The sequence below is a fragment of the Nelumbo lutea genome, chromosome 4 (genome assembly GCF_056320005.1).
Source record: "Nelumbo lutea isolate HS-2025 chromosome 4, American lotus-T2T, whole genome shotgun sequence".
NCBI lineage: Eukaryota > Viridiplantae > Streptophyta > Magnoliopsida > Proteales > Nelumbonaceae > Nelumbo > Nelumbo lutea.
The window spans coordinates 58,421,550-58,446,126 of NC_142687.1; the positions used below are offsets into that span (position 1 = coordinate 58,421,550).

At 41.5% G+C, this 24,577-nt stretch overlaps 1 protein-coding gene across 4 annotated transcripts in view; it reads left to right on the forward strand.

The window, feature by feature from the left end:
* Positions 1-24,577, forward strand: part of LOC148860779 (uncharacterized) — a 73,399-nt gene that overhangs the window by 30,086 nt on the left and 18,736 nt on the right. Inside the window, exons 3-5 of one of the 4 annotated variants that reach the window (XM_088986019.1) lie at positions 1,523-1,645; positions 1,718-1,770; positions 1,846-1,938. In XM_088986019.1, coding sequence (XP_088842145.1) covers positions 1,523-1,645; positions 1,718-1,770; positions 1,846-1,938 — 269 coding nt within the window. Of the gene's footprint in view, positions 1-1,522; positions 1,939-24,577 lie in introns of all 4 variants that reach the window. The other 3 variants (XM_088986018.1, XM_088986017.1, XM_088986016.1) reach the window with 3 other exon arrangements.

Genomic DNA, 24,577 nt, shown 5'->3' on the forward strand with positions numbered 1-24,577 from the left:
TATGACTTGTTATAGTAGGTAGTGGGCCTTCGTTTGGGGGATCATTGAGTTTCAAAACCAGGACATAATTATCATATTCTCCTATTCCCAGAGATCCAATGATGGATCATCATCAGTTGGCCTCTTCGTTTTTCCAGTCAAGTTGCCTAGTTTGCCTTTACCTCCAATATATACCTACTTGGGTTGACCATTCAAAAATTGGCCCCATCTAATATAATAGTAGTAATCTGAAGGTTGGAGTGCTGTCCAAGAGAAGAGAGAGATTGCCTTCAAGTTGAAGTACTAGTAGTAGACCAAGGAAATGGCTCCAAATAACAATTGGGACCAGAAATACAGAAACCAGCCCTAACCAGAGAAGAACCAGTATTGGCAGTAAAATATATATTAGGAAAATATTCACTAGAAATTCAATACTGCTCCAAAAATCATGATGCTAGTTTTGAACAAGCAACAAATATGTCTTGGAACAAACCTATTGATCCCAAACTGATACAAGCTTCCTGCTGATCTCCTTGATTAGAAAACCCAAATCTGAATTTTTACTATTTTCAGCAGAAAAAAAATATAGGAAAAATACAAAACTTCACAGATTGGTCTACCAGTCATATTAAAAAAAGCCCCAAGTCATCTATCATCCTTGATTGAGGGGTATAAACCCCTACACCAGCAATCAATACCTCTGTGGATCCTTTATGGAAACGAGACCTTCTTTGAAGCTGTTGTTCTCCTTGAAAAGAACAACTATGCCCTTGATCTTATTATGGCTCTGATACCATATTAGGATTGTACAATTTTGTACAATGGGTTATTAGATTGAAAAGTTGGAAGAGGAAAACAAGAGAGAAACAAGAGAGAAAGAAGAAAGAAGAGAAGAGATGATAACAATAGGGTGAGATGCCCAAAGGGTCGGCCCATTCATGTTTATTTATACTTGTGTGTTCAAAATTTGAAATCTAGAAAAATGCCCTTCTCTAATAATAACAGGAGCATGTTAAGTATTCCTACAAGCCCAAACAAGTAGAAGTTAATAAAGTAATCTATTAATTAATAAAAAAAAGTAATCTATTAATCAAAATATATAAGAAAAAATCTCACTTATATGCACAAGAAAAACATATAAATAAATCTAATTTATTATATATTAAAATATAATTTTCATGTCCACGATCTGTATGTATCAGTCTTTCCAAGTCAGACACCTAGAAATGTGTCAGATTCCGATTTTTGCATCTGGAGTCCACCAGCACTGGGCAGAAATTCCATATCCAGAGTGAAGCATTGTCTTTCATCTGAATCATTTTATTCTGAATAAGTACTTTCTTTTTGTGTTGTGTATTCATGTGGTGTTGTAACTTGTAAATGTCTCATAATGAAGTAAAACACTACTTGACATATAAAATACCTTATGTCAGTGCTTTGTATGAATCCATGTCACTGTATGTAGTTTTGAAGGACTTACTCTACCCACTACTTTGCATTGAATGTCTCACATTTTTTCTTACGTTACTATGTAATTTTGCAGTGTTCCAACCTACTTTCATGCCTATTCAAGCTATGTTCCCAAGTCTTTTTGCTACAGAAGTACGGGGCCCACCCCTTAATTACTCCCTGTCTGCTGCACCTGTTATGCATGAGCCAGTTAAAGGTCAGGAAATGAACATTTTTCAAGCTTCTCAGGCTCCATCTATTAAAAATCATTTAGCTGTTGGTACTGCAGTGCCTACTCATAAACGGAAGGTGGTTCATCTGAGTTGCTCCAACAGCTTGATTGTGAGTGAAGATACAGAAGGAAATAAGAATGTTAATTTGGAACCTTCATATAGAAATCAAGTCCCTGCCTTGCAGGTACATAGTGGATTGGAAGGAACTCCTATTGTAGGGGCATCACCTACTTCTAGCACAGATCCTCAGCCTATGCATGAACCTGAGGATGGCAAGGTTTGTTCATTTCCTATTTTATTTCAACTGTTTTTGGGTATGAAGAGAGAAGTTCTTCATACTTTTACCTTTTCCTGAAAATGGAAGAGATAAGGCCTATATTGTGTCATAATGGTAGAAATGGCTAAATATAGACTTTTATGTGATATTCCCTTTTTCATATATTTTTAAATGAGATTATCATAACCATCCACTATATCAGATTCTTTTGTATAGTTTGAATTACATTGTTCATCACTGAGAGGGAAAATAATAAGTTAGATAAAGTAAATAGTTACTTCATTGTGGTAAAAAAATAAATAATTAGGTGATGGAACATACTTGCAGCCCAAGGAGTTTTCCCTTGATTGACAAGTGTTGCATCACCAACTTATCACGTGTTTAAGATGAATGAGTGATCTCACAATCATAATTTACCATGTTGTTTTTTTGGGATTGTTGATTATAAAAGAACAGAAAATTAAGTATAAGGTCATCATGTTTAGAGAGAAAAAGAAAAAAAGAAATCTAAGATCATCCAAAATCCTCAAAAGGAAATAAAAAAAAAGTTCAAGCACTATATAAAAATATGAAAATATAAAGGTATAGGCATGCAAGCAAGAGCCCAATAAAAACTACTATTCAGCTCAACTCAACTCAAGTAATCCTTGTCACAATATAAACTACAACTAGTCATCCCCATAGTTGTCAAGGCGGCACCTAAGTGGCGCCTTGGCGATAAGGCGTTCTTGGAGGGTCGCCTCGCCCAAATGCCTTTATATGTAAGACACCACACAATATTTTACATTTTTATTTTATGTTATTAATAGTAGTACAATAAATACTGTTAGACCAAATTATTCATATTGTGGTTTATAGTATTAATATTGTTATTCTTATATACTAGTTTCTTATTTGTTTGGGTTCAATCAAGACACAAGTCAGTGACATAGTCTTGAACTCTTTAGGACTTTAAAACCTGAAATGGTAAGTAAAAAATAACTTGAATATTTTATCCAATTGACACACAAGAACAGTCAACAGGACTTCTTCATCCTTGACCAAAACAAGGGCTCAACCCTTCTGTTTTGCATGTTACTTTCCTTTCTTATTTTTCCTCTCGTAAATATGTTGACTTTCTATGGTTCTCTCAAACTTATTTCTTTTTTCTCTCTTCCTCTCTTGTATTCTTCATTTCTCCTGAGATTGCATTGGATTATATGGTATGAGCACTTTTCTGGGCAGACAGATTGAATTCTTTTTCATTGTTTATACTTGGAACAATCATAGTGAAATGTGGGGAGTTTTAACAACAGTTCCCAATGAAGATATTATCTTGGAATGTGAGGACTAGGAGGCTCTCTTAAGAAAGTTTAGTGAAAGAAACTCTAATTAGAGAAAACACACAAATAGTTGTGCTTTAGGAGACTAAGAAAGAGAAGGTGGATTTAGGCTGATTAGAGCCATTTGGGAAGTTAGAAGCAAAAAATGGGTTTGGTTAGCATCTTCAGGGGCTTCATGATGTTTATTAATAATTTGGGATGAAGATCACTTCTCCAGAATCGAAGTGAACAGGGAGGATTATTTCATTTCTGTTCTCACATATGTTGAGGATGGCATTACATGGATTCTAGCTATGGTAGGAAATTTCAACGTTACCAGATTTGTAAGAGAGAAATCTACCGATGGCAGAATGACTAGAAGTGATGTGGAGAGAAAAACAAGTTATAACACTTCAATTGTATAGTAATAAGCACAAAAATGCCAAGCTGAAAACAACAAAACAAGTTGGATTTTTAGGGATTTCAGGCCTAAACCTGAAGTAGAACTCCTCTTGCAACAATTCTGCTACAGTAACAATAGCATCAAGCTGGCCTCTCATGTGGACATGCAGCGATAGAGGGATTGAAAAGTGCCAAAATGGGTTGGCTCCTCAAAACCCATACTCCCAATACTTGAAACCCCTTGTTGGGGCATAGGTACAACTCAAACAACAGAGAAAGAACCAAGAGACCCCTACAGTAACAAACCCCTAGAATGAATTAAGTTGCATTGGTTTAAGAGTTGTTTTTTATTGTCTTATACAAAGTTGTATCTATTCTTGTCTCCATAATGAATAGTCTTGCAGTCATATTGCGTTGGGCGTCTCAAAAAATATGGCATGTGTTTATTGGGACAACATCACACCACACCGATTCTTCAAATGTATTACCAATAGAGAAATTAACTAAGCATTTAAAAGAGTTGTCTGAAACCAAAGAGGTTCAGACTTGTTTAGTAAATGTAGAAGATCAAGACTGTAATCAGTCTTGAATCCTAAAAAGGTTTTAGGTTTGTAAAACAGAAGAGAAGATGAGAGAAAAGGAGAGAATAGAAGAGAAGCAAGAGAACACAAGTTGCTGAAAGGAGGGACAGATTCTAACCAATCTGCCGCCGCCACTCTCTTAATATTTATAGGTTTATATTTAGTACATGATGAAAGGACACATTTGCCCTTGGTACTTACATAATAAAGAAAGTAAATAAAACTGAAATAAATAACAACTGAATTAGCAAACTGACTCAAACTGACACTACTATAACTGAAACAAATACTGCTGTCCTACGAACACAGTGGGGACCACTGCAGTGGGCCCCACATCAGTGTTCTCTACACTCCCCCTCAAGTTGGGAGTAGATATCTATCATGCCCAACTTGGATAGGTCTGTCTCTAACTTCTTCCTTGGTACAGCTTGGTGAGGATATCCGCGAGCTGCATATTGGATGTGATGTACGGAAGACACACTTCTTGTGATATAACTCTTTCTCGCACAAAATGTCGATCAACTTCGATATGTTTGGTTCTGTCATGCTGCACTGAATCCGTAACAAGGCAGTAATATACCCCTCCTCATTCCTGAAAACGCCCCTTATCCCAGAGGGCCCTGGATTCCTTAAGCTACATCCATCAAAATTCAGTTTTATGAATCCGGCGGGAGGGGGGGGTCCAAGTGGGGCTACAGTTCCTTCTATACATAACAGCAGTAACAACCTCTTTCCACTTTCTCAGCATGTCTGCCATAGAGACATCAAAGAATATCTCCATTGATTTCAGCCAATGAGCAACCCTTGAAAGTATCAAATCTGTTAGGTTTTCTGTGGTTATTTCCTTATTTGAAAAAATTCGTGAATTTCTTTCTTCCCATATTGACCAGCACACTGCCGCTCTAATGCTTCTCCACATAATCTTCCCCCTTCTCTTAGGCCAACTAAAGAAAGAAGGAGAGAACAAGCATTGCACACTCACGGGGGGATTCCAAGTATACCCAAAAAGGGAAAACACCCACTCCCAAACAGTCTTAGTAACTGGACAAGTAACCATAATACGATAACCCGTTTCCCCATCAGCTTTGCAAAGAATACACCTATTGGGAAGTAAACAGCAGTTGGGCCTCTTTCTTTGAAGCAAGTCATTTGTGTTAACTCTTTCCAGGAAAATTTCCCAACAAAAACTACCAACCCGATGAGGTATGGGTTTGCTCCAAATCTCTTTAACCGGGAATGACAACCCAAGCGGAGTAGTAGGTTGGACTAATGTCTCAAAAAACGAAGCACAAGAGAAAGAGCCAGATGAAGAAGGGGTCCTGATTCTGGTGTCTTCCTTACTAGGGTTCAAGAAAACATTTTCAAGGATGGTTAGCAAGGATGACATACACCCCAAATCTGTATCCCTTATTGCCCTTCTCAACCCCAGATTCCACCTAAATTTAGAAGAAGAATCAGAAGTGTTAGAATTCGGCCTGCCTTTGAGTTCTGTTAGTCTGATAATAGTCAAGAAGAAAGAGGAAGAAAGAGGGAAGAAAGAGAGAGAAGAGGAGAAAAAGAGAGAAGAAAAGTCTGGTTCGAATTAGGGTAAAAAATCACTCCTCCATTCGGCTAGACATGTTTTTATATTATTAACAGAATGGAAAAGACACATGTGCCCTTATTTAAGTGAGGGACACTAGTTCTAATATAATATTACAGATCAACAACCTCAACATAAGTACAAAGACAGAAATACCCCTACACTAACACTCCTCCTCAAGCTGGTGAGTATATATCATATAATCTCAGCTTGTTACATATGTAGTCCACTCTTCCCCGACTCAACCCTTTTGTAAATATGTCTGCCCACTGGTTCCCTGTATTAACGTATGCAGTGTCTATCACTCCATTCAGCACCTTCTCTCTCACAAAGTGATAGTCAACCTCTATGTGCTTGGTTCTTTCATGAAACACCGGATTAGAAGAAATATGAAATGCAGCCTGATTGTCACAATAGAGCTTCATTGGAGTATTAATGTTGTATCCTATCTCCTGTAGAAGGTTCCTTAGCCACACTAATTTACAAACAGTATGTGCCATATCTCTATATTCTGCCTCTGCATTGCTTCTTGCCACGACTATCTGCTTCTTACTTTTCCATGTCACCAGATTACCCTCCAAAAAAGTGCAATAACCTGTGGTAGACCGCCTATCAGACATAGAACCATCCTAATCAGCATCAGTATACCCTTCTATTTCAAGTGTTCCACCACTTTTGTATATCAAACCACGACTAGGGGCCCCTTTTAAATACCTCACAATTCTTAGAACCGCATTCCAATGAGGAACCAGAGGTTTCTGCATGAATCGACTTACCACACTAACCGCAAATGAAATATCTGGTCGAGTAATGGTTAGGTAGTTTAGTTTACCTACAAGTCGTCGGTATTTTCCAAGGTCTTCAAACACTTCACCCATATCACTGCTCAGCTTAGTATTTGTTTACATAGGTGTTTCAGTTGGTTCAACACCTAACAAACCTGTTTCCTCCAGCAAATCAAGCACATATTTCCTCTGACACAAATTAATACCGTGCTTAGACCTTGCTACTTCTATCCCCATGAAATATTTCAATTTACCAAGGTCCTTTGTTTGAAAATGTTCCTGTAGAAAAGTCTTCAACCTGTCAATGCCCATTTTATCGTTCCTGGTAATAACAATATCATCTACATACACCACCAATAGTATTTTTCCTGCCGGAGAGTCATGACTGGAGACAGAATGATCAACTTGGCACTGTTTCGTACCAAACTTTTTTACCACCTCACTGAACCTACCAAACCATGCTTGAGGAGACTGTTTAAGCCTATATATAGCCTTCTTGAGTCTGCATACCTTACCATCCTCCCCTTGAGGAACAAGCACTGGTGGTTGCTCCATGTAGACCTACTCGAGCAAATCACCATACAAAAAGGCATTCTTGATATCAAGCTGATATAGGGGCCAATCATACATAGCTGCGAGAGAGATCACAACACGAACCGACCCTATCTTAGTAACTGGGGAGAAGGTCTCTGTGTAGTCAATACCATAGGTTTGGGAGTACCCTTTTGCAACCAGTCGAGCTTTCAGCCGCTCAGCACTACCATCCGGCAAATACTTAACAGTATAAACCCACTTACAACCGACAGCATGCTTCCCATGAGGAAGAGCGGTGAGTTCCCACGTATGATTATGAAGTAGAGCTGAGAGCTCTTCTTCTATTGCACGACACCACCCTGGAGAGGTAAGGGCTTCCTGGACATCCTTAGGAACAACAACTGAGGATAACAAAGAAATAAACTGGCGATGGGAAGCGGAAAGGTGAGTGAGTGAAACCTGATTAGAAATAGGATGAAGGGTGCAAGTGCGTTTACCTTTCCGCAAGACAATGGGAAGATCAAGATCAGATACTGGGTTCGGGGCTGGTGTGGAGACAACTACTGGATCTGTCGACGGTGATTGAGCCGGAGGAGTAGTAGCCGGTACACGTGGGCGATATGTATACACTTGATGGATAGGTGGGCGTTCAACAGGAGGTGGCACCGGAGGCAAGGACTTGGTCACGGCTGGAACAAGGGGTATAGAATCAACAACTTGAAGTGGAAGAGGGGGAGGTGATGAGGAGGAAGAAGGTAACATCAACACACACAAAGGAACGTCGAGAACTAGGATAGTAACACTTATACCCTTTTTGGGTTTGAGAATAGCACGGAAGATGCACTTAAGGGATCGTGCATATAGCTTGTCGTTCCCGGGGCCCAGATTATGGACAAAGTAGACACACCCAAATACTCGTGGAGAAAGAGGAAACAGAGACAAGGTGGGAAACAAGGTAGTAAATGGGGAACGACCATCAAGGATAGAGGTGGGCATCCGGTTAATCAAGAAACAAGAAGTAAGCACCGCATCACTCCAAAGGAGTTGGGGAACATTCATGTGATGCATGATGGATCGGGTTGTTTCCAAGAGATGATGATTCTTTCTCTCAGCCACCCCTTTTTGTTGTGGGGTGTAGGTATATGAGGTCTAATTTATAATGCCATGTTGGTCCAAGTATTCTTGAAATGATGATGATAAATATTCACGACTGTTATCAGAACGGAAAATTTTAATGTGAACACCAAATTGATTGCAAATCTTAGCATAAAATTTCTGGAAGATGGTAAATAATTCACTTATTTCTTTACTTAAATAGAGCCACACCATCCTTGAAAAATCATAAACAAAAATGACAAAATATCTATATCCATTGTATGGCATCACTTTATAAGGACCCCAAACATTCGAGTGAATCAAAGAAAAAGGACTCGATACACGGTTATCAACTCTAGAACTAAAGGGAACACGATGGTGTTTCCCAAACTGACATGACTCACAATCTAAAACAGAAAGTTGACTCAACGAAGGAACCAAAGATTTCAAAACTTTTAGCGAAGGATGACCAAATCAACAGTGCTGCTGGAGAGGAGAGAGAGATGACTAGAGAGTTGTTGATGTTCTTCCACCATTGTCAAGATAATACAATCCACCAGCTTCATGCCCTCCACCAGTCTTCATCCCCACATTGAGACCCTGAAAAACACACATAGAAGGGTAAAAGGTAATGGAATAATAAAGTGACTTGGTCAGCTTACTAACAGATACAAGGTTAAACGGAAATTTAGGGACATACAAAACTGAGGATAGGGATACAGGGTCTAGGTCAACATTACCAACACCACAAATGGAGGATGTGGAACCATTACCAAGGGTAACAGATTGTGATGTTGAGCAATGAGAGGGAAGAAAACACACATGGAGTTCTAGTCATGTGATCGGAGGCTCAAGAGTCAATAATCCAGGGATTGGGTGTGGATTCCAAACAAGCCATACCTGAGTGTGCAAAGGTAGCCGTGATCTGCTGAGATGTGGATTGGACAAACATCTTATACTCATCACGTGGAACACTCACCATCTCCTTCCCGGAACCATCTGTGGATGTAAGAGGCATCTGATCAGCTGAATGATTCTCCTGTCTGGAATTGGAACTGGTGTAACTAGTTATGGCATGATTGGCCTAGGTTGAGGGTGGACCATGCAAGTCATAGCAATAATTAATGGTATGTCCATCCATACCACAATGAGTACACTTCCTCGGACCTGAGCCACGTTCTCTACCACGGGCTCTCCCTGAATCTCTACCTCCCCTACGACCACTTCCACGGTTCTATGTAGGTCCACCACCACCACTCTGGCCATATATTGGACCACTACTACCACCACGGCCAGACTGAGCTCCCCCGAGCTCCACCTCTAATAGCACGGCCCCTTGACACTGCAAAGGCTGATCTATCTGAGACATTAGAGTTCTTAGTAGATCCAATAGAAGTCCTCCGAAGTCGAGCAAACACCTCTTCTAAAGAAGGGAAAGCTAACCCTCCTAGTATTTGAGCCCGTACTGGTTCATACTCAGACTTCAGCCCCACCAAAAATTGAGTCATGTCAAGTTGTTCTCTCTATTGTTGCTAAATTTTGACATCAGAAGTGAGCGGGTGATAAACATTCAACTCATTACAGATGTTTCTCATACTACCATAGTACTTCTTAAGACTCTGATTGCCCTGTTGCAGATTAAAGTATTCCTGATACAGTTGATATACTCTGGTTGTATTGTCTTGAGCAGAGTACAACTTCTTAGCATGGTCCCACACATCTTTGGTAGTGTCAAGGAACATGAAATTTACACTAATCTTGGGTTTCATACTATTGCATAGCCATGTGATAATTTGTGCATTCTCTTGTTCCCAATCTTCATACTCACTAGAATCAGTGGTGGGTTTCTCCTCCCTTATGTGTTTCACCCTCTTCTTTGCCTTCAGAAAAACTTTTACAGATTTAGCCCAAGGTACATAATTCTCTCCATTCAGCTTAATGGAGGTCATTTGAACATTCAGGTAGTCAGTAGGTATCATCACATTAGATTTGCTATTACTGTTATCTCCCATTGCTGAATTCGGCACACTGCACACTGTTTGAGCACACTGATCACATTGGTTTCAACACTTGTTATTGCTGAAGAGTGCACTCTTTACACCACAAACCCTACCCTACGACTACCTGAAATCTCACCACTATATGAGCACCACTCCTTCGAATCACACAAAAAAAACAGCATAAACCCTAGCACACTACAGTCTGAAATTCCATCATACGATCTGAAACATAATTCCTATTTGATTCATAACAGAAAATATGCATTGATTTTTTACCTCGTCACTTGAAAGACAAACCACACGAGAAGAAAATCAGTCCACATAAGACACCTACTGCACCACACGAATCAGCCCTTTTCTCTTCATCGATTAGGGGAGGGCTTCTTAGAAACCACAGCAACCGACCACACGACACAATTGGAGGCATAGAAACCTCCAAGGGAAGAGGGCGACCACTGCTTTTCAGCCCTTTCCCTTATCTCCAATCGATGGCAGAGAAATCAAGGGAAAACCCTAGATTGTGTGCGTAGAGAACAAAAATCTAGGCAGATCCGAGTTGCTTAGTTTTTTCTGATACCATGTTAGAATTCGGCCTACCTTTGAGTTCTGTTAGTCTTATACAATCAAGAAGAAAGAGGGAAGAAAGAGAGAGAGAAAAGAGGAGAAAAAGAGAGAAGAAAAGTCTGGTTTGAATTAGGGTAAAAAATCACTCCCCCATTTGGCCAAACATGTTTTTATATTATTAACAGAATGGAAAAGACACATGTGCCCTTATTTAAGTGAGGGACATTAGTTCTAACAAGAAGGAACCAAGAATGAGGAAATGGGTTCATTTTTCAAATCTGACAAAGCAAACAATGATGGAAATTGGTCTTTCAGGGGTAGGTCCCCATCCCAAATTTGCTCCAAGAATTTTATTCGATTATCGGAGTTCAAATCGTACCTGATCCAAGGGGAGAAAATTGGAAGCAGATCATAAATGGCTTTCCACGGGGATGTGGCAGTAGTCCTTGCCAAAATTCCAGGATCCCAGCCATTCTCATCCAATCCATGTATGCTAGCCACAATCTTCGTCCACAATTTGTCTATTTCCAACGGGAATCTCCACAACCATTTCCCCAATAATGCCATGTTCATTTTCCTGATATTCCCAATCCCAAGCCCCCCTAGCTTCCTGCTCCTATTTACCACTTCCCACCTCACCCTATTGGTCTTTCTTCTCCACTCCTGGTTCCCATAAAAAATCCCTCATTAATTCTTGTTGGAGACTTTTATAGGAATCTTAAACACTGATATGAAGTAAATAGGAAGTTTGGAAAGGGTATACCTAATCAAGGTGATTCTCCACCCAAGAGAAAGATAATTTTTCCTCCAAGCAGCAAGCATTTTCTCAAATCTCTCTACTACCGGGTTCCAAAAGCTTTCAATCTTGGGGTTATCTCCTAGGGGGAGGCCTAAATAAGTGATAGGCCACTCCGAGATAGCTCACCCTAACACACCTGCACAATCACTTACTTCCCTTTCCTCCAAATTCACTCCCACCACACAACTCTTATCGAAATTCACTGTAAGATTAGACATCTGCTCAAAGAGTTGTATTGTCAGTTTTAGGTTTCTGATCCCTCTTATATCCCCACCCTCACAAAATAGGATTGTGTCATTTGCAAACTGCAAGTGTGTAAGTGGCCCCCCTTTCCGACTCTCAAACTTTTATAAAGTCTCTAGAATCAGCTCTATGTATCAGTCTCCCCAGGACATCTGCAATCAGAGTAAAGAGAAATTGGATGATCCCCTATGAGTTCATCAAAACCTACCACCACATCTTCCTTCCACAATGTTATGATCCCACCCGAGGCTCCCCAAGATGGAGTAGCCACCCACTTTATCCCTTTAGAACTCCAGACACTTCTTGCCCATCTACTATCAAAGTCCATTCTCTTGGACTCCTAGATTAACACCACATCCGGATTGAACTTCCTAATTACTTTTTTGATAGTTGCTGTCTTCCTTGCATTACCCAATCCCCTCACATTCCACCTTAGAATTCTCATCTCAACCTTAAAATTTAACCCTAAAAAACCACCAGATATCTATTTGAATCCTTTCCTTCTATCCCCTCTCACCCCAAATTTATTATCCCCCTCGATATCTCTCTTTAACCTCTCCACTTCACTCAATTTTCTTTTCTTAATCTTGCTCTCCTCTTTTCTTTTTATTAGGGAAACTTTTAGATCATTTAGATTCTTCAGCTTACACCCCAACTTTCCAACAAATTCAGCTATCGAATCATCCTTCCTAGTCTCCTTTCCTTTTTCATTTCTGTTCTTTCCATAACTAGTCCTCTCCTGCATTCTAACCTCCTCATTGCACACCAGCTCAGACCCATTTGTAAACTCTCCTTTGTAGCTCATTTTTTTCGATTTCACCCATTATGCTCTCAATGATTCCCCATATTCTTTCTTCCCTTAAAGTTCCCTCCATCCTCACCTCTCCCCCCTTCTTTCCTTGAGGGCTCAGTGTGGCCTCCTCATGGGCTTCTGAGACTGGACTGGGAATGAAATCTGGAACAAGAGAAACAGAAGCCACATCAGTAGGAAAAGCTAAATGAACAGGGTTAGCAGGGTTACCTGGGTTCGACTGGTTAAAGGGAATTGGGATTGTAGGCGGACAGATGGTTGTCAAGCCCCGTGTGTCAAAAATGGAGTTTTCTGTCTCCTCGTTTTGGAGGGAAATATTCCCCATCATTCTGTTTTCACAATGACTGCTCCCCTTACCCAATTGTTTACCATTCTGTGATGTATTCTTGCTCAGTTCTGGGTTAACGTAAGTAACACCTCGGTTTTCCGTACAACACTAGCGCTTGAGAGAGGCTTTTCCAGTTCTGGGCACCAGAATTGTCCCCCACGTCTTTGATTGTGAGTCTCTCTGTTTCCGGCCTCTGTATTGTGCATCTCTGCCTCCTCGTTCCCTTCTTGTTCTCCCACCAAAACTCCATGGAATGGGCGGTCCAAGTTTAGGGACTCCCTGTTATACTCCTCTTGAAATCCTTCATCTTCCAAGCTTCCAAAACTTGAGATGTCGTCTGAACTCTCATCCTCAAAGTCACTGTCTGAACCACAGCTTATCCACCCTTGGTCTTCTACATCCCTCTCTTCTTTCTTATCCCTCATATAGCGCGGATTAGGGCGATCTGCTGCCCTACTTTCCTGTCCTCAACACCCAGTCGAGGGACCCAACACAGAGATTGAGTTTCTCTCTTTGTTCGTTATTTTTTCTTTTGTTTCAGTTCGGCTAGTGCAGTTTTGGAAGGTGGGATTTTTGAGTTCGGCATTTTTCCTTTTGTTTCAGTAGATGTTCAAGACTGCTATCGGCCTTGAACCCTAATAGATTTCAGGTTCGAAAAAGGAGAAAAAGTTATAGAGGAGAGAGGAGAAAGAGTAGAGAGAGAGCAGTAGAACACAAGAATTGAAAGGAAGGACAAAATCTAAATATTCTGCCGCTGCCACTTCTATTTAGTATTTATAAGTTATGCTAGTTACATGAAAGGACAAATCTGCCCTTGGTATTTACATAACACATAAAACAATATAAAATTGAAATATAAATAACAACTGGAATAACATATTGACCATCAGCTAACCCTAGGATGACTAGGGCACATTCTACCCTACGGACAGAGTGGGATCACAGCTGTGGGGCCCACATCAGTGTTCTCTACATTCCCCCTCAAATTGGGAATAAATGTTTATCATTCCCAACTTGGATAGATCCGCCTCTAGCTTCTTTCTTGATACGGCTTTAGTGAGGATATCTGTTAGTTGCATGTGATGTAAGGGGGGCATACATCTTGAGATCAGACCCTCTCTCGTACAAAATGTCGGTCAATTTCAATGCGTTTGGTTCTATCATGCTACACTAGATTATGTGCTATATTAATAGTTGCTTGATTATCACAATACAGCATTAGGGGCTTCTCATACTCAATACCCAACTCCTCAAGTAGAGATCTCAGCCATAGGATTTCAGCCACTCCGTTAGGCATTAACCTGTATTCTGCTTCAGCACCAGATCGGGAGACAACACTTTGTTTCTTACTTCTCCAAGTGACAAGATTACCTCCCACAAGAGAACTATATCCTGAGGTAGACCTTCTGTCATCAACACTCGTAGCCCAATCGGCATCTGTATAGACCTCCACCTTCATGTGGTTATTGTTCTTGAACAGTATACCCCTACTTGGGCATCTCTTCAAGTATGCTAATATTCTTTCTGCCGCAAGAAGATGTGCGGTTCTAGGAGATTGCATGTACTAGCTGACAACACTAACAACATAAGTAATATCTGGCCGATTGAGGCAGAGATATAGGAGCTTTTCTACCAATCGTTGGAACATAACCTTGTCTTCAAGAGGCTCCCCACTCTCTGCACTAATCCTGTGGTTCTGTTCAATGGGTGTATCCGCAGGCTTGACACCTAACTTTCCAGTTTCTGCCAACAGATCTAGGACATATTTCCTTTGAGAGATAAAGATCTCTTGTTTGGATCTAGCAACATCAATACCCAAAAAATACCGAAGTACACCAAGGTCTTTCACCTCAAATTCTTGATGAAGGAGCTGTTTAAGGGACTCTACCTCATGGCTATCATTCCCTGTCACCACAATATCATCAACATATACTACAAGTAGTGTCAAGGAGGACCCTACCCTCTTGATGAATAGAGTATGATCAGTCAACTTCACAAGGGCTAGTCTGAATCTATCGAACCAAGCCCTAGGTGACTGTTTCAAACCATAGAAAGCCTTGTTGAGGCAGCATACCTTTTTACCTATTTTTGCATCATAGAATCTAGGAGGCAAACACATGTAAATCTCTTCCTGTAGGTCTCCATTCAGAAAAGCATTTTTCACGTCCATTTGGTATAAAGGCCAAGTGTGACTTGCTGCAAGGGATAGTAGGACTCGAATGGTGGTCATGTTGGTTGCCGGGCCAAAGGTCTCCAAGTAATCTATACCATAAGTCTAGGTGAACCCTCTCAACGGATCCATCTGCATCGTGCTTCACGGTAAATACCCATCTGCAACTAATTGGTTTCTTTCCTTTGGGCAGATCAACTAGCTCCCAGGTGTTATTTTTCAACAGGGCATCCATCTCAACCTGCATTGCATCTTTCCATTTCGGGACGGATAGGGCTTCTTGCACTGTTCTTGGAATAGGGACATTGGCAACGGAACTAAGGTAGGACCTGTAGGTAGGAGATAGGCGATCATAGGATAAAAACTAAGAAATACAGTGGGCTGTAGATGTGGTACAATGTCGTTTCCCTTTACGGATGGCAATCGGAAGGTCAAGGTTATCTGCAGGAGGTGAAATGGCAACAATAGAGGAAGTCTCTATGGGCCTTGGGACTGTAATACCTAGACTTGGAGCTGCATATGAGATTGGAGCTGGTTTGGACTGCTGATGACCGGGATCAACCTGCTTGTATCGCTTGTGATAGACCTCAACTCTTGATCCGCCTGACCACCCTCACCATTGCAGCTCTCATCGCCCAATGGAATAGGTAAAGGAACTGCCCCACTCTCATTGCTCTCCCCCTGAAGAAAAGGACTCAAACCCCCACTCTCACTGCTCTCCCCTGAGGAGAGACCCAAGGATAATAGGGTGTCTCCTCAAAGAAAATGACATCCATGGAGACAAACTTCCTCCCTGAGACAGGATTATAGCAACAATAACCCTTTTGAGTTTGTGCATAACCAAGGAAAATGCATTTGGAGGCCTAGTGTTCGAACTTGGAGTGATGGGGTCCGAAAAGCTGAACAAAGCAGGTACAACCGAATGTTTTAAGGGGAATAGAAAACAACTCCTCACTTGGGTATAGAAGGGAAAAAGGAGATCTCATATCAAGGATCTAGGAAGGAACCCGATTAATAAGATATACCGCCGTGAGGATAGCATCACCCCTGAAGCAAATAGGGACATTGGAGGTAAACATAAGACTTCTAGCCACCTCCAAGATGTGCCTATTCTTCCTTTCTGCAACTCCATTCTGCTGAGGTGTATGAGGGCAGGAGCTCTGGTGTATAACCCCATGATTAAGAAGATAAGATGCCAATGGTTTAGAAAAGTATTCATTTGCATTATCGTTTCTAAGATCTTTGATCTTGGCATCAAATTTGGGTTAGGATCATTTGGTGAAAGTTTTGGGTTAGGGCAGGAATCTCATCTCGTGAGCGCATGAGATAAACGTAAGAAAAATGGGTACGATTATCAACAAATAACAAGAAATATCTGTACATACCCATGGAAGGGATGTGATAGGGCCCCCAAACATCAGTATGCACAATATCAAAAAAATTATTACTCCTTTTATTATTACTCAATAAAAGGAGGAAACAGACTCTTTAGACTCAAATAAAGGAGGAAACAGACTCTTTAGAGACCGAAGGGACAAATGACCCAATCGGTTATGCCAAAGCATAACCGGACTCACACTCTGTGAAACAAATGACATCTTCTCTACTGACTCTTCCTGACGAGACCTCTCCCCGAGCAGATAGATCTCATTTGTCTCACGGCCAGTCCCAATCACCTTCTTTGTCTCCAAGTCCTAAAAAATACATCGGTCAGGGAAGAAGGTTACTGAGCAGTTCATATGCTTGGTAATACTACTGACTGAAAGAAGATTAGTATCAAGCTTAGGAACGTGCAAAACAGATGATAGGGAGATAGTATCTGATAACTTGATGTCACCCTTCCCAAAAATAGGAACCGGGGAGCCATTAGCAATAGATACTTTATCCCTACCAGAAGACAAATGGTAAGTGGTAAACAGTGAAGGCAAGCTAGTCATGTGGTCGGATGCACCTGAATCTATTGCCTAACAAGGTTCAGTAGTACCTGGAGCTGAGGCATGGTAGGCTGAAGCTCGAGTACCTGAATCAGTTGCAGCCCGAACTGCAACTAAGGTCTCTAAAGGTGTTCACAGCGACATGAGCATTGCCCTTTTTGCTTCTCAACTTTGTCGGAACCAAGTGAGGATGCAGTTTCCAACATGTTTCTTTTGTATGTTTGGGTTTCTTACAATGTTCACATACTACATCCTTTTTGTCTTCCTTCTTCCTGTCCTTCTCTGAATCACCCCCTGATTTGGGTTTGACAACTACAAAGGCTGGTATGAGAGGCTGAGGTTGCATCATAACTTTCCTTTTGGTCTCTTCACTATGTGCTAAGGAGTATGCCTGAGAGAGAGTCACACTGTCTCTAGTCAAAATCTGTTGCCGCGCAATATCATACTCTGAATTTAGGCTTGCTAGAAACTTAAACACCCGGTTTGTCTCGACCTGTTTTCTATATATCTGTGCATCTTTGTGACTCTCCCACTCAAGAGTCTCTAAGTGATCAATCTCACGCCACAGAGACTGCAAGGTAGAGAAATATACTGAAATCGGTTTCTCTCCTTGTTTAAGTTTTTTCACTTCACATTTCAATTCATATGCTTTGGCAACATTAAGGGGTTGCGAATATGTTTCTTTCATAACATCCCATATCTCCTAAGCTGTCTTTCCCCACAAGTAATTTCGACTAATATGAGGCTGCATAGAATTACACAGCCATGTCATAACCAAGTAGTTTTCTTGGATCCACTTGGTATACGTAGGGTCTCCCTTGGGGGGTTCTTTCACATCTCCCAAGAGGTACTCTAATTTACATCTTTTCTCAATAGCCATCATTGCTAATTGGGCCCATTCCAAATAGTTTGATCCATCAAACTTTACGATTGTAATCTGACCACCGGTCTCAGAAACACTACCATAACTGTTGTTCCCAAAACTACCTTCTGCCTGATTTTTAAACTCCATCTCGGTCAAGTTTCAAAAAACAGCACTTGGACTAACAATCACAATCAAAACAGTGTAGGACCAATCTGTATTCACAGTGTATGTGCACAAAACAGGTATAAATCTGATCTGAAACCAACTAGCAAACACAACAGCAACAGTCCGTACAGTTCTCACCCCTTAAGAGAGTTCGAAAACCCCAAAAGGATATGAAAAATCAGCTTAGAAGCATGTCTTATATGCTTGGCAGAATTAGGGTTTTAATTAGTCCTTAAAGAAAACATTTCAGTTGCACATTCCAAGCAGTACTGTACAGATAGACTTGCAGTAGGTTTAATATTGTTAGTGGTGTTAGTGAAGGGGTATTTCGGTCTTTGTACTTGTTGAGAATGTTGATGTGTACTGTTATGTTCAAGTGCCTCTTACTTAAAGAAGGGCACTTAAGTCTTTTCCAATAAGTTAATAATATAATAACAGGTCTGGCCGAATCTAGGGATAACTTTCTCTCTTTCCTCTCCTTTCTCTCTTTTTCTTTCCTCTTCTACTTGCTGTTTACTTTACTTTTCAGTCAGCGGACAAGACAAAATTCTAGGGCAGGTCAAACTTCAACATGGTATCAGAGCAAGGTTCAACAAATCAGACTTGCTAGAATTTTGTCTTCTGCGCATTCGAATTAGGGTTTCTCTTGGGTTTCGCAGCTGTGAGTTGGAGACTGGGAAAAGGGCTGAAAAGGAGTTATCGCCCTTTTCCCTAGGAGGTTCCTAATCCTCCGATTGTGTCGTTGGTGATTGGTTGCTTTGGTTTCTAAGCCCTAGTTAGGGCTGGTACGTGTGGTGCAGTGGTGTCTTAGCCCTTCGTGTGGTTGGCCTTCAGGCGATGATGTAAAGTTTTTTTTATGCATATTTTCTTTTATGGAATATATGAGAGGTGTAGTACAGTTCACATGATAGGTTTTCAGATTGCAGTATGCTATGGTTTATGCTAGGGTTTATTCTGGTTTGTGTGTGATTCGAAGGGCAATAGTGTCTACTTAATGGTGAAACTTCCTGTAGTTGTGGATTAGGGTTTGTGGTGTTACAAGTGTGGTTTTCAGCATTTGATATCGCTGAAATCAGTGTGCAGATTTCGGTGAGATGGGTTTGTGGTGTTGCAGTTCTCAACATTTATTACTGTTGAAATCAGTTTGCAGATTTCGGTGAAGTGTCTGTGTGTAGTGTGCAGTGTGTAGTGCTCATAATTCAGTGCTTAGAATTCAGTGATAAGGGAGTTCGGTAATGGCAGAAAACAATGATAGTAAACCTAGTGTCATGATATCTACTGACTACCTGAATGTTCAAATGACCTCCATTAAACTGAGTGGAGAGAATTATGTCCCTTGGGCCAAGTCTGTAGAGGTTTTTCTGAAGGCGAAGAAGAAAGTGAAGCATATAAGAGAGGAGAAACCCCTCGCTAATTCTCAGGAGTATGAAGACTGGGAACAGGAAGATGCACATATTATTACATGGTTGTGGAACAGTATGGAACCCAAAATTAGTGTGAACTTCATGTTTCTTGACACAGCCAAAGAGGTGTGGGATCATGCTAAGAAACTGTATTCAGGTCAGGATAATACCACTAGGGTATATCAACTGTATCAGGAATACTTCAATTTGCAATAGGGAAATCAGAGCCTTGAGGAGTACTATGCCTGTGTGAGGAATATCCGTAATGAGTTAAATGTCTACCATCCTCTCACTTCTGATGTCAAAGTTCAACAGCAACAGCGAGAGTAGCTTGATGTGACACGGTTTCTGGTGGGGTTGAAGTCTGAGCATGAACCAGTACAAGCTCAGATACTAGGGGGATTTGCTCTTCCATCTTTAGAGGAGGTGTTTGCTTGTCTTCGGAGGGCTTCCATTGGATCTATGGATTTTAATGTCTCCGACAAATCTGCATTTGCAGTGTCGAGAGGTTGAGGTGGCAGAAGTGGGGCTCGAGGAGCCTAGCCTGGCAGGAGTGGTAGTGGTGGATCTACACATATCCGTGGTGGTGGTCGTATTGGGGGCAGAGATTCAGGGGGAGCTCGTGGTAGAGGACGTGGCTCGGGTCCACGGAAGTGTACTCATTGTGGATTGGATGGACATAGCATTAACTATTGCTATGACTTACATGGTCCTCTCTCGACGTGGTCCAACCATACCATGACTAGTGACACCGGTTTTAGCTCTAGACAGGAGAACCGGTCAGTTGACCCGATGCCTTCTACTCTCTCAGATGGTCCAGGCAAGGAGATGGTGAGTGTTCCTTGGGATGAGTATGAGAGGTTTGTTCATTCCAAATCGCAACAGAACACAATTTCCTTTGCACACTCAGGTATGGCTTGTTTGGCATCCACACCCAACCCCTAGATTATTGACTCTAGAGCCTCCGATCACATGACGGGAACTCCAGGTGTGTTTTCATCTCTCACTCATTGCTCAACATCACAATTTGTTACCCTTGCTAATGGCTCCACATCATCTATCTGTGGTATTGGTAATGTTGACCTCGACCCTGTATCCCTATCCTCTGTTTTATATGTACCTAAGCTTCCATTTAATCTTATGTCTGTTAGTAAGCTGACCAAGTCCCTTAAGTGCTCCATCACATTTTACCCTTCTATGTGTGTTTTTCAGGATCTCAAGACGGGGATGAAGATTGGTGGAGGGCATGAAGCCGGTGGATTGTATTATCTTGATGGTGGTGGACGAACGTCGACGGCCCTTTAGTCATCCATTTCTCCTCTCCAGTGGCATTGTAGATTTGGTCATCCATCGTTGAAACTGTTGCAGTCCTTGGTCCCTTCATTGAGTCAACTTTCTGTTTTAGATTGTGAGTTGTGTCAATTTGGGAAACACCATCGTGTTCTCTTTCGTTGTAGGGTCGATAACCGTGTGTCGAGTATTTTTTTTTTAATTCTTTTAGATGTTTGGGGTCGTTATAAAGTGATGTCATATAATGACGTGGCTCTATTTAATGAAAGAAAGAAGTGAATTATTCGCCATCTTCCAGAAATTTTATGCTGAGATCCGCAATCAATTTGGCGTTCACATCAAAATTTTCCATTCTGATAATGGTCGTGAATACTTTGTCTTCATCTTTTCAAGAATACTTGGACCAACATGGCATTATACACCAAACTTCATGTACCTACACTCAACAAAATGGGGTGGCTGAGAGAAAGAACCGCCATCTTGTAGAAACGACACGCTCCCTCATGCACCACATGAATATTCCCAAAACCTTTTGGAGCGATGCAATGCTCACCTCTTGTTTCTTAATTAATCGGATGCCCACGTCTATCCTTGATGGTCGTTCTCCTTTTAGTGTCTTATTCCCCAACATGTCTTCGTTTCCACTTTCTCCTCAGGTATTTGGGTGTGTCTGCTTTGTTCATAATCTGGGTCCCGGGACTGACAAGTTAGATGCACGTTCCCTGAAGTGTATCTTCCTTGGCTATTCCCGAACTTAGAAAGGGTCCAAGTGTTATCATCCCAGTTCTCGTCGTTCCTTGGTGTGTGCTGATGTTACATTCTTCGAGTCTACTCCGTTCTTCGTGGGGTCCGGTGCTACTGCTTCCTCCTCATCACCACCTCCTCTCCCTCTTCCTGTGGCTGATCCACCTCCTTTGGTTCCAGTCATGCCTACGTCCTTGCCTCCGGTGCCACCGTCGGTTGACCGTCCACCCATCCGTCACGTGTATACACAACGCTCGCATGTATCGTCTGCAGCTCCTCCAGCTTCATCACCGTCGACAGATCCAGCTCCAGCTCTGACACCAGCCTCCGACCTAGACCTTTCTATTGCCTTCTGGAAAGGTAAACGTACTTGTACCCTTCACCCTATTTCCAATTTTGTTTCACTTACCCACCTCTCCGCCTCCCATCGCCAGTTCACCTCTTTGTTATTCTCCGTGGTTGTTCCTGAGGATGTCTAGGAAGCCGTTACCTCTTCAGAGTGGTGCCGTGCTATGGAAGAAGAGCTCTCTGCTCTGCATCATAACCACACTTGGGATCTCACCGCTCTTCCTCCTGGGAAGCATGCTGTCGGTTGTAAGTGGGTGTATAGTGTTAAGCACTTGCCAGATGGTCGTGTTGAGCGCCTGAAGGCACGGCTGGTTGCCAAAGGGTACTCCCAAACCTATGGTATTGACTACACAGAGACATTCTCCCCGATTGCTAAGATAGGGTCCGTTCGTGTCGTCATCTCCCTTGAAGCTATGTATGATTGGCCTCTCCATCAACTAGATATCAAAAATGCCTTTTTGCATGGTGATTTGCTCGAGGAGGTCTACATGGAGCAACCACCAGGGTTTATTGCTCAGGGGGAGGATGGTAAGGTATGTAGACTTAAGAAGGCTATTTATGGACTTAAACAGTCCCTTCGAGCATGGTTTGGTAGGTTCAGTGAGGTGGTCAAGAAGTTTGGACTCTGTCTTCAGTTTTGACTCTTTAGCAGGCAAAATAATATTGTTGGTGTATGTGGATGATATTGTTGTGACTGTGGATGATAAAATGGGCATTGACAGATTGAAGGCATTCCTACAGGAACCCTTTCAGACAAAGGACCTTGGCAAGTTGAAATACTTTTTGGGCATAGAGGTAGCAAGATCTAAGCATGGCATTAATTTGTGTTAGAGGAAATATGTGCTTGATTTACTGGAAGGAACAGGGTTGTTGGGTATTAAACCGGCTGAGACACCTATGGAAACAAATATGAGGCTGAGCAGTGATATAGGTGAAGTATTTGACGGCCCTGGCAGATATCGACGAATTGTAGGCAAACTAAACTATCTAACCATTACTCGGCCAGCTTTTTCATTTGCGGTTAGTGTGGTGTGTCAGTTCATGTAGAAACCTTTGGTCCCACATTGGAATGCAGTGCTAAGGATTGTGAGGTATCTGAAAGGAGCTCCTGGTTGTGGTTTGCTATACAGGAGTGGTGGAAAACTGGTAGTAGAAGGATACACCGATGCTGATTGGGCAGGTTCTATGTCCGATATACGATCCACCACAGGCTATTGCACCTTTCTGGGGGGTAACCTGGTAACGTGGAAAAGTAAGAAGCAAACAGTTGTGGCAAGAAGCAGTGCAGAAGCAGAATATAGGGCCATGGCACATACTGCTTGTGAATTAGTGTGGCTGAGGAACCTTCTACAGGAGATAGGATATGACATCAGTACTTCAATGAAGCTCTATTGTGACAATCAGGCAACGGTTCATATCTCTTCCAATCCGGTGTTTCATTAAAGAACCAAGCACATCGAAGTTGACTGTCATTTTGTGGGAGAGAAGGTGCTGAATGGGGTGATAGAAACTGCATATGTTAGTACAGGAAACTAGTCGGCAGACTTGTTTACAAAAAGTTTGAGTCGGGGGAGAGTGGACTACATATGTAACAAGTTGGGATTATATGATATATACTCACCTGCTTGAGGGGGAGTGTTAGTGGTGTTAGTGAAGGGGTATTTTGGTCTTTGTACTTGTTGAGAATGTTGATGTGTACTGTTATGTTAGTTCGAGTGCCTCTTACTTAAAGAAAGGCACTTAAGTCTTTTCCAATAAGTTAATAATATAATAACAGGTCTGGTCGAATCTAGGGATTAACTTTTTCTCTAATTCAAACCAGCCTTTCTCTCTTTCCTCTCCTTTCTCTCTTCTTCTTTCCTCTTCTACTTGCTGTTTACTTTACTTTATAGTCAACGAACAAAACAAAATTCTAGGGCAGGTCAAACTTCAACAAATATGAAACCCTAAAAGTTGATCAATGCTAACAAAACTTGAGGACAGCTCCAGGTAAATCAAAAGGTTCAGTCTAACATTAGGGTTTGACGCAAGCTTATTAGGGTTTGCCGCAAGATCACTTTCAAACCCTAGAGTAGGAGAAAAGAACCCTAAGGCAGTTCGGCCCAACAATAGGGTTTGCTGTAAAACCCTAGAGAATAGAAGGGAGAAAACCCTAGAATGGTTCGGCCACCCTTTCCAGATAGGCCCAACCTATCCTCTCTGATAGTATTTCTCTTAGAAAATAAATAACTTACAAGAAAAACCTGTTCGCTGCCTTCCAAGGTTACCTGAACCCTAGTCTTCTCTGATTCTTCCTGATCACCAACACTCTGCAATCGTGACAAGTCTTCAACAGCTGCTAAACCCTCTGGCGATCTCCAAGAATCAGTCCACAAACTCCACTTTCTCAGCTTCCAGCCCTAGGGGATTCTCATGTGGTCGGCTGGACTAGACTCACATGAGAAACCCTAACCTTGCTCTGATACCAAGTAGATGTTCAAGACTGCTATCAGCCTTGAACCCTAATAGATTTCAGGTTCGAAAAAGGAGAAAAAGGTATAGAGGAGAGAGGAGAAAGAGTAGAGAGAGAGCAGTAGAACACAATAATTGAAAGGAAGGACAAAATCTGAATATTCTACTGCCGCCACTTCTATTTAGTATTTATAGGTTATGCTAGTTACATGAAAGGAAAAATCTGCCCTTGGTATTTACATAA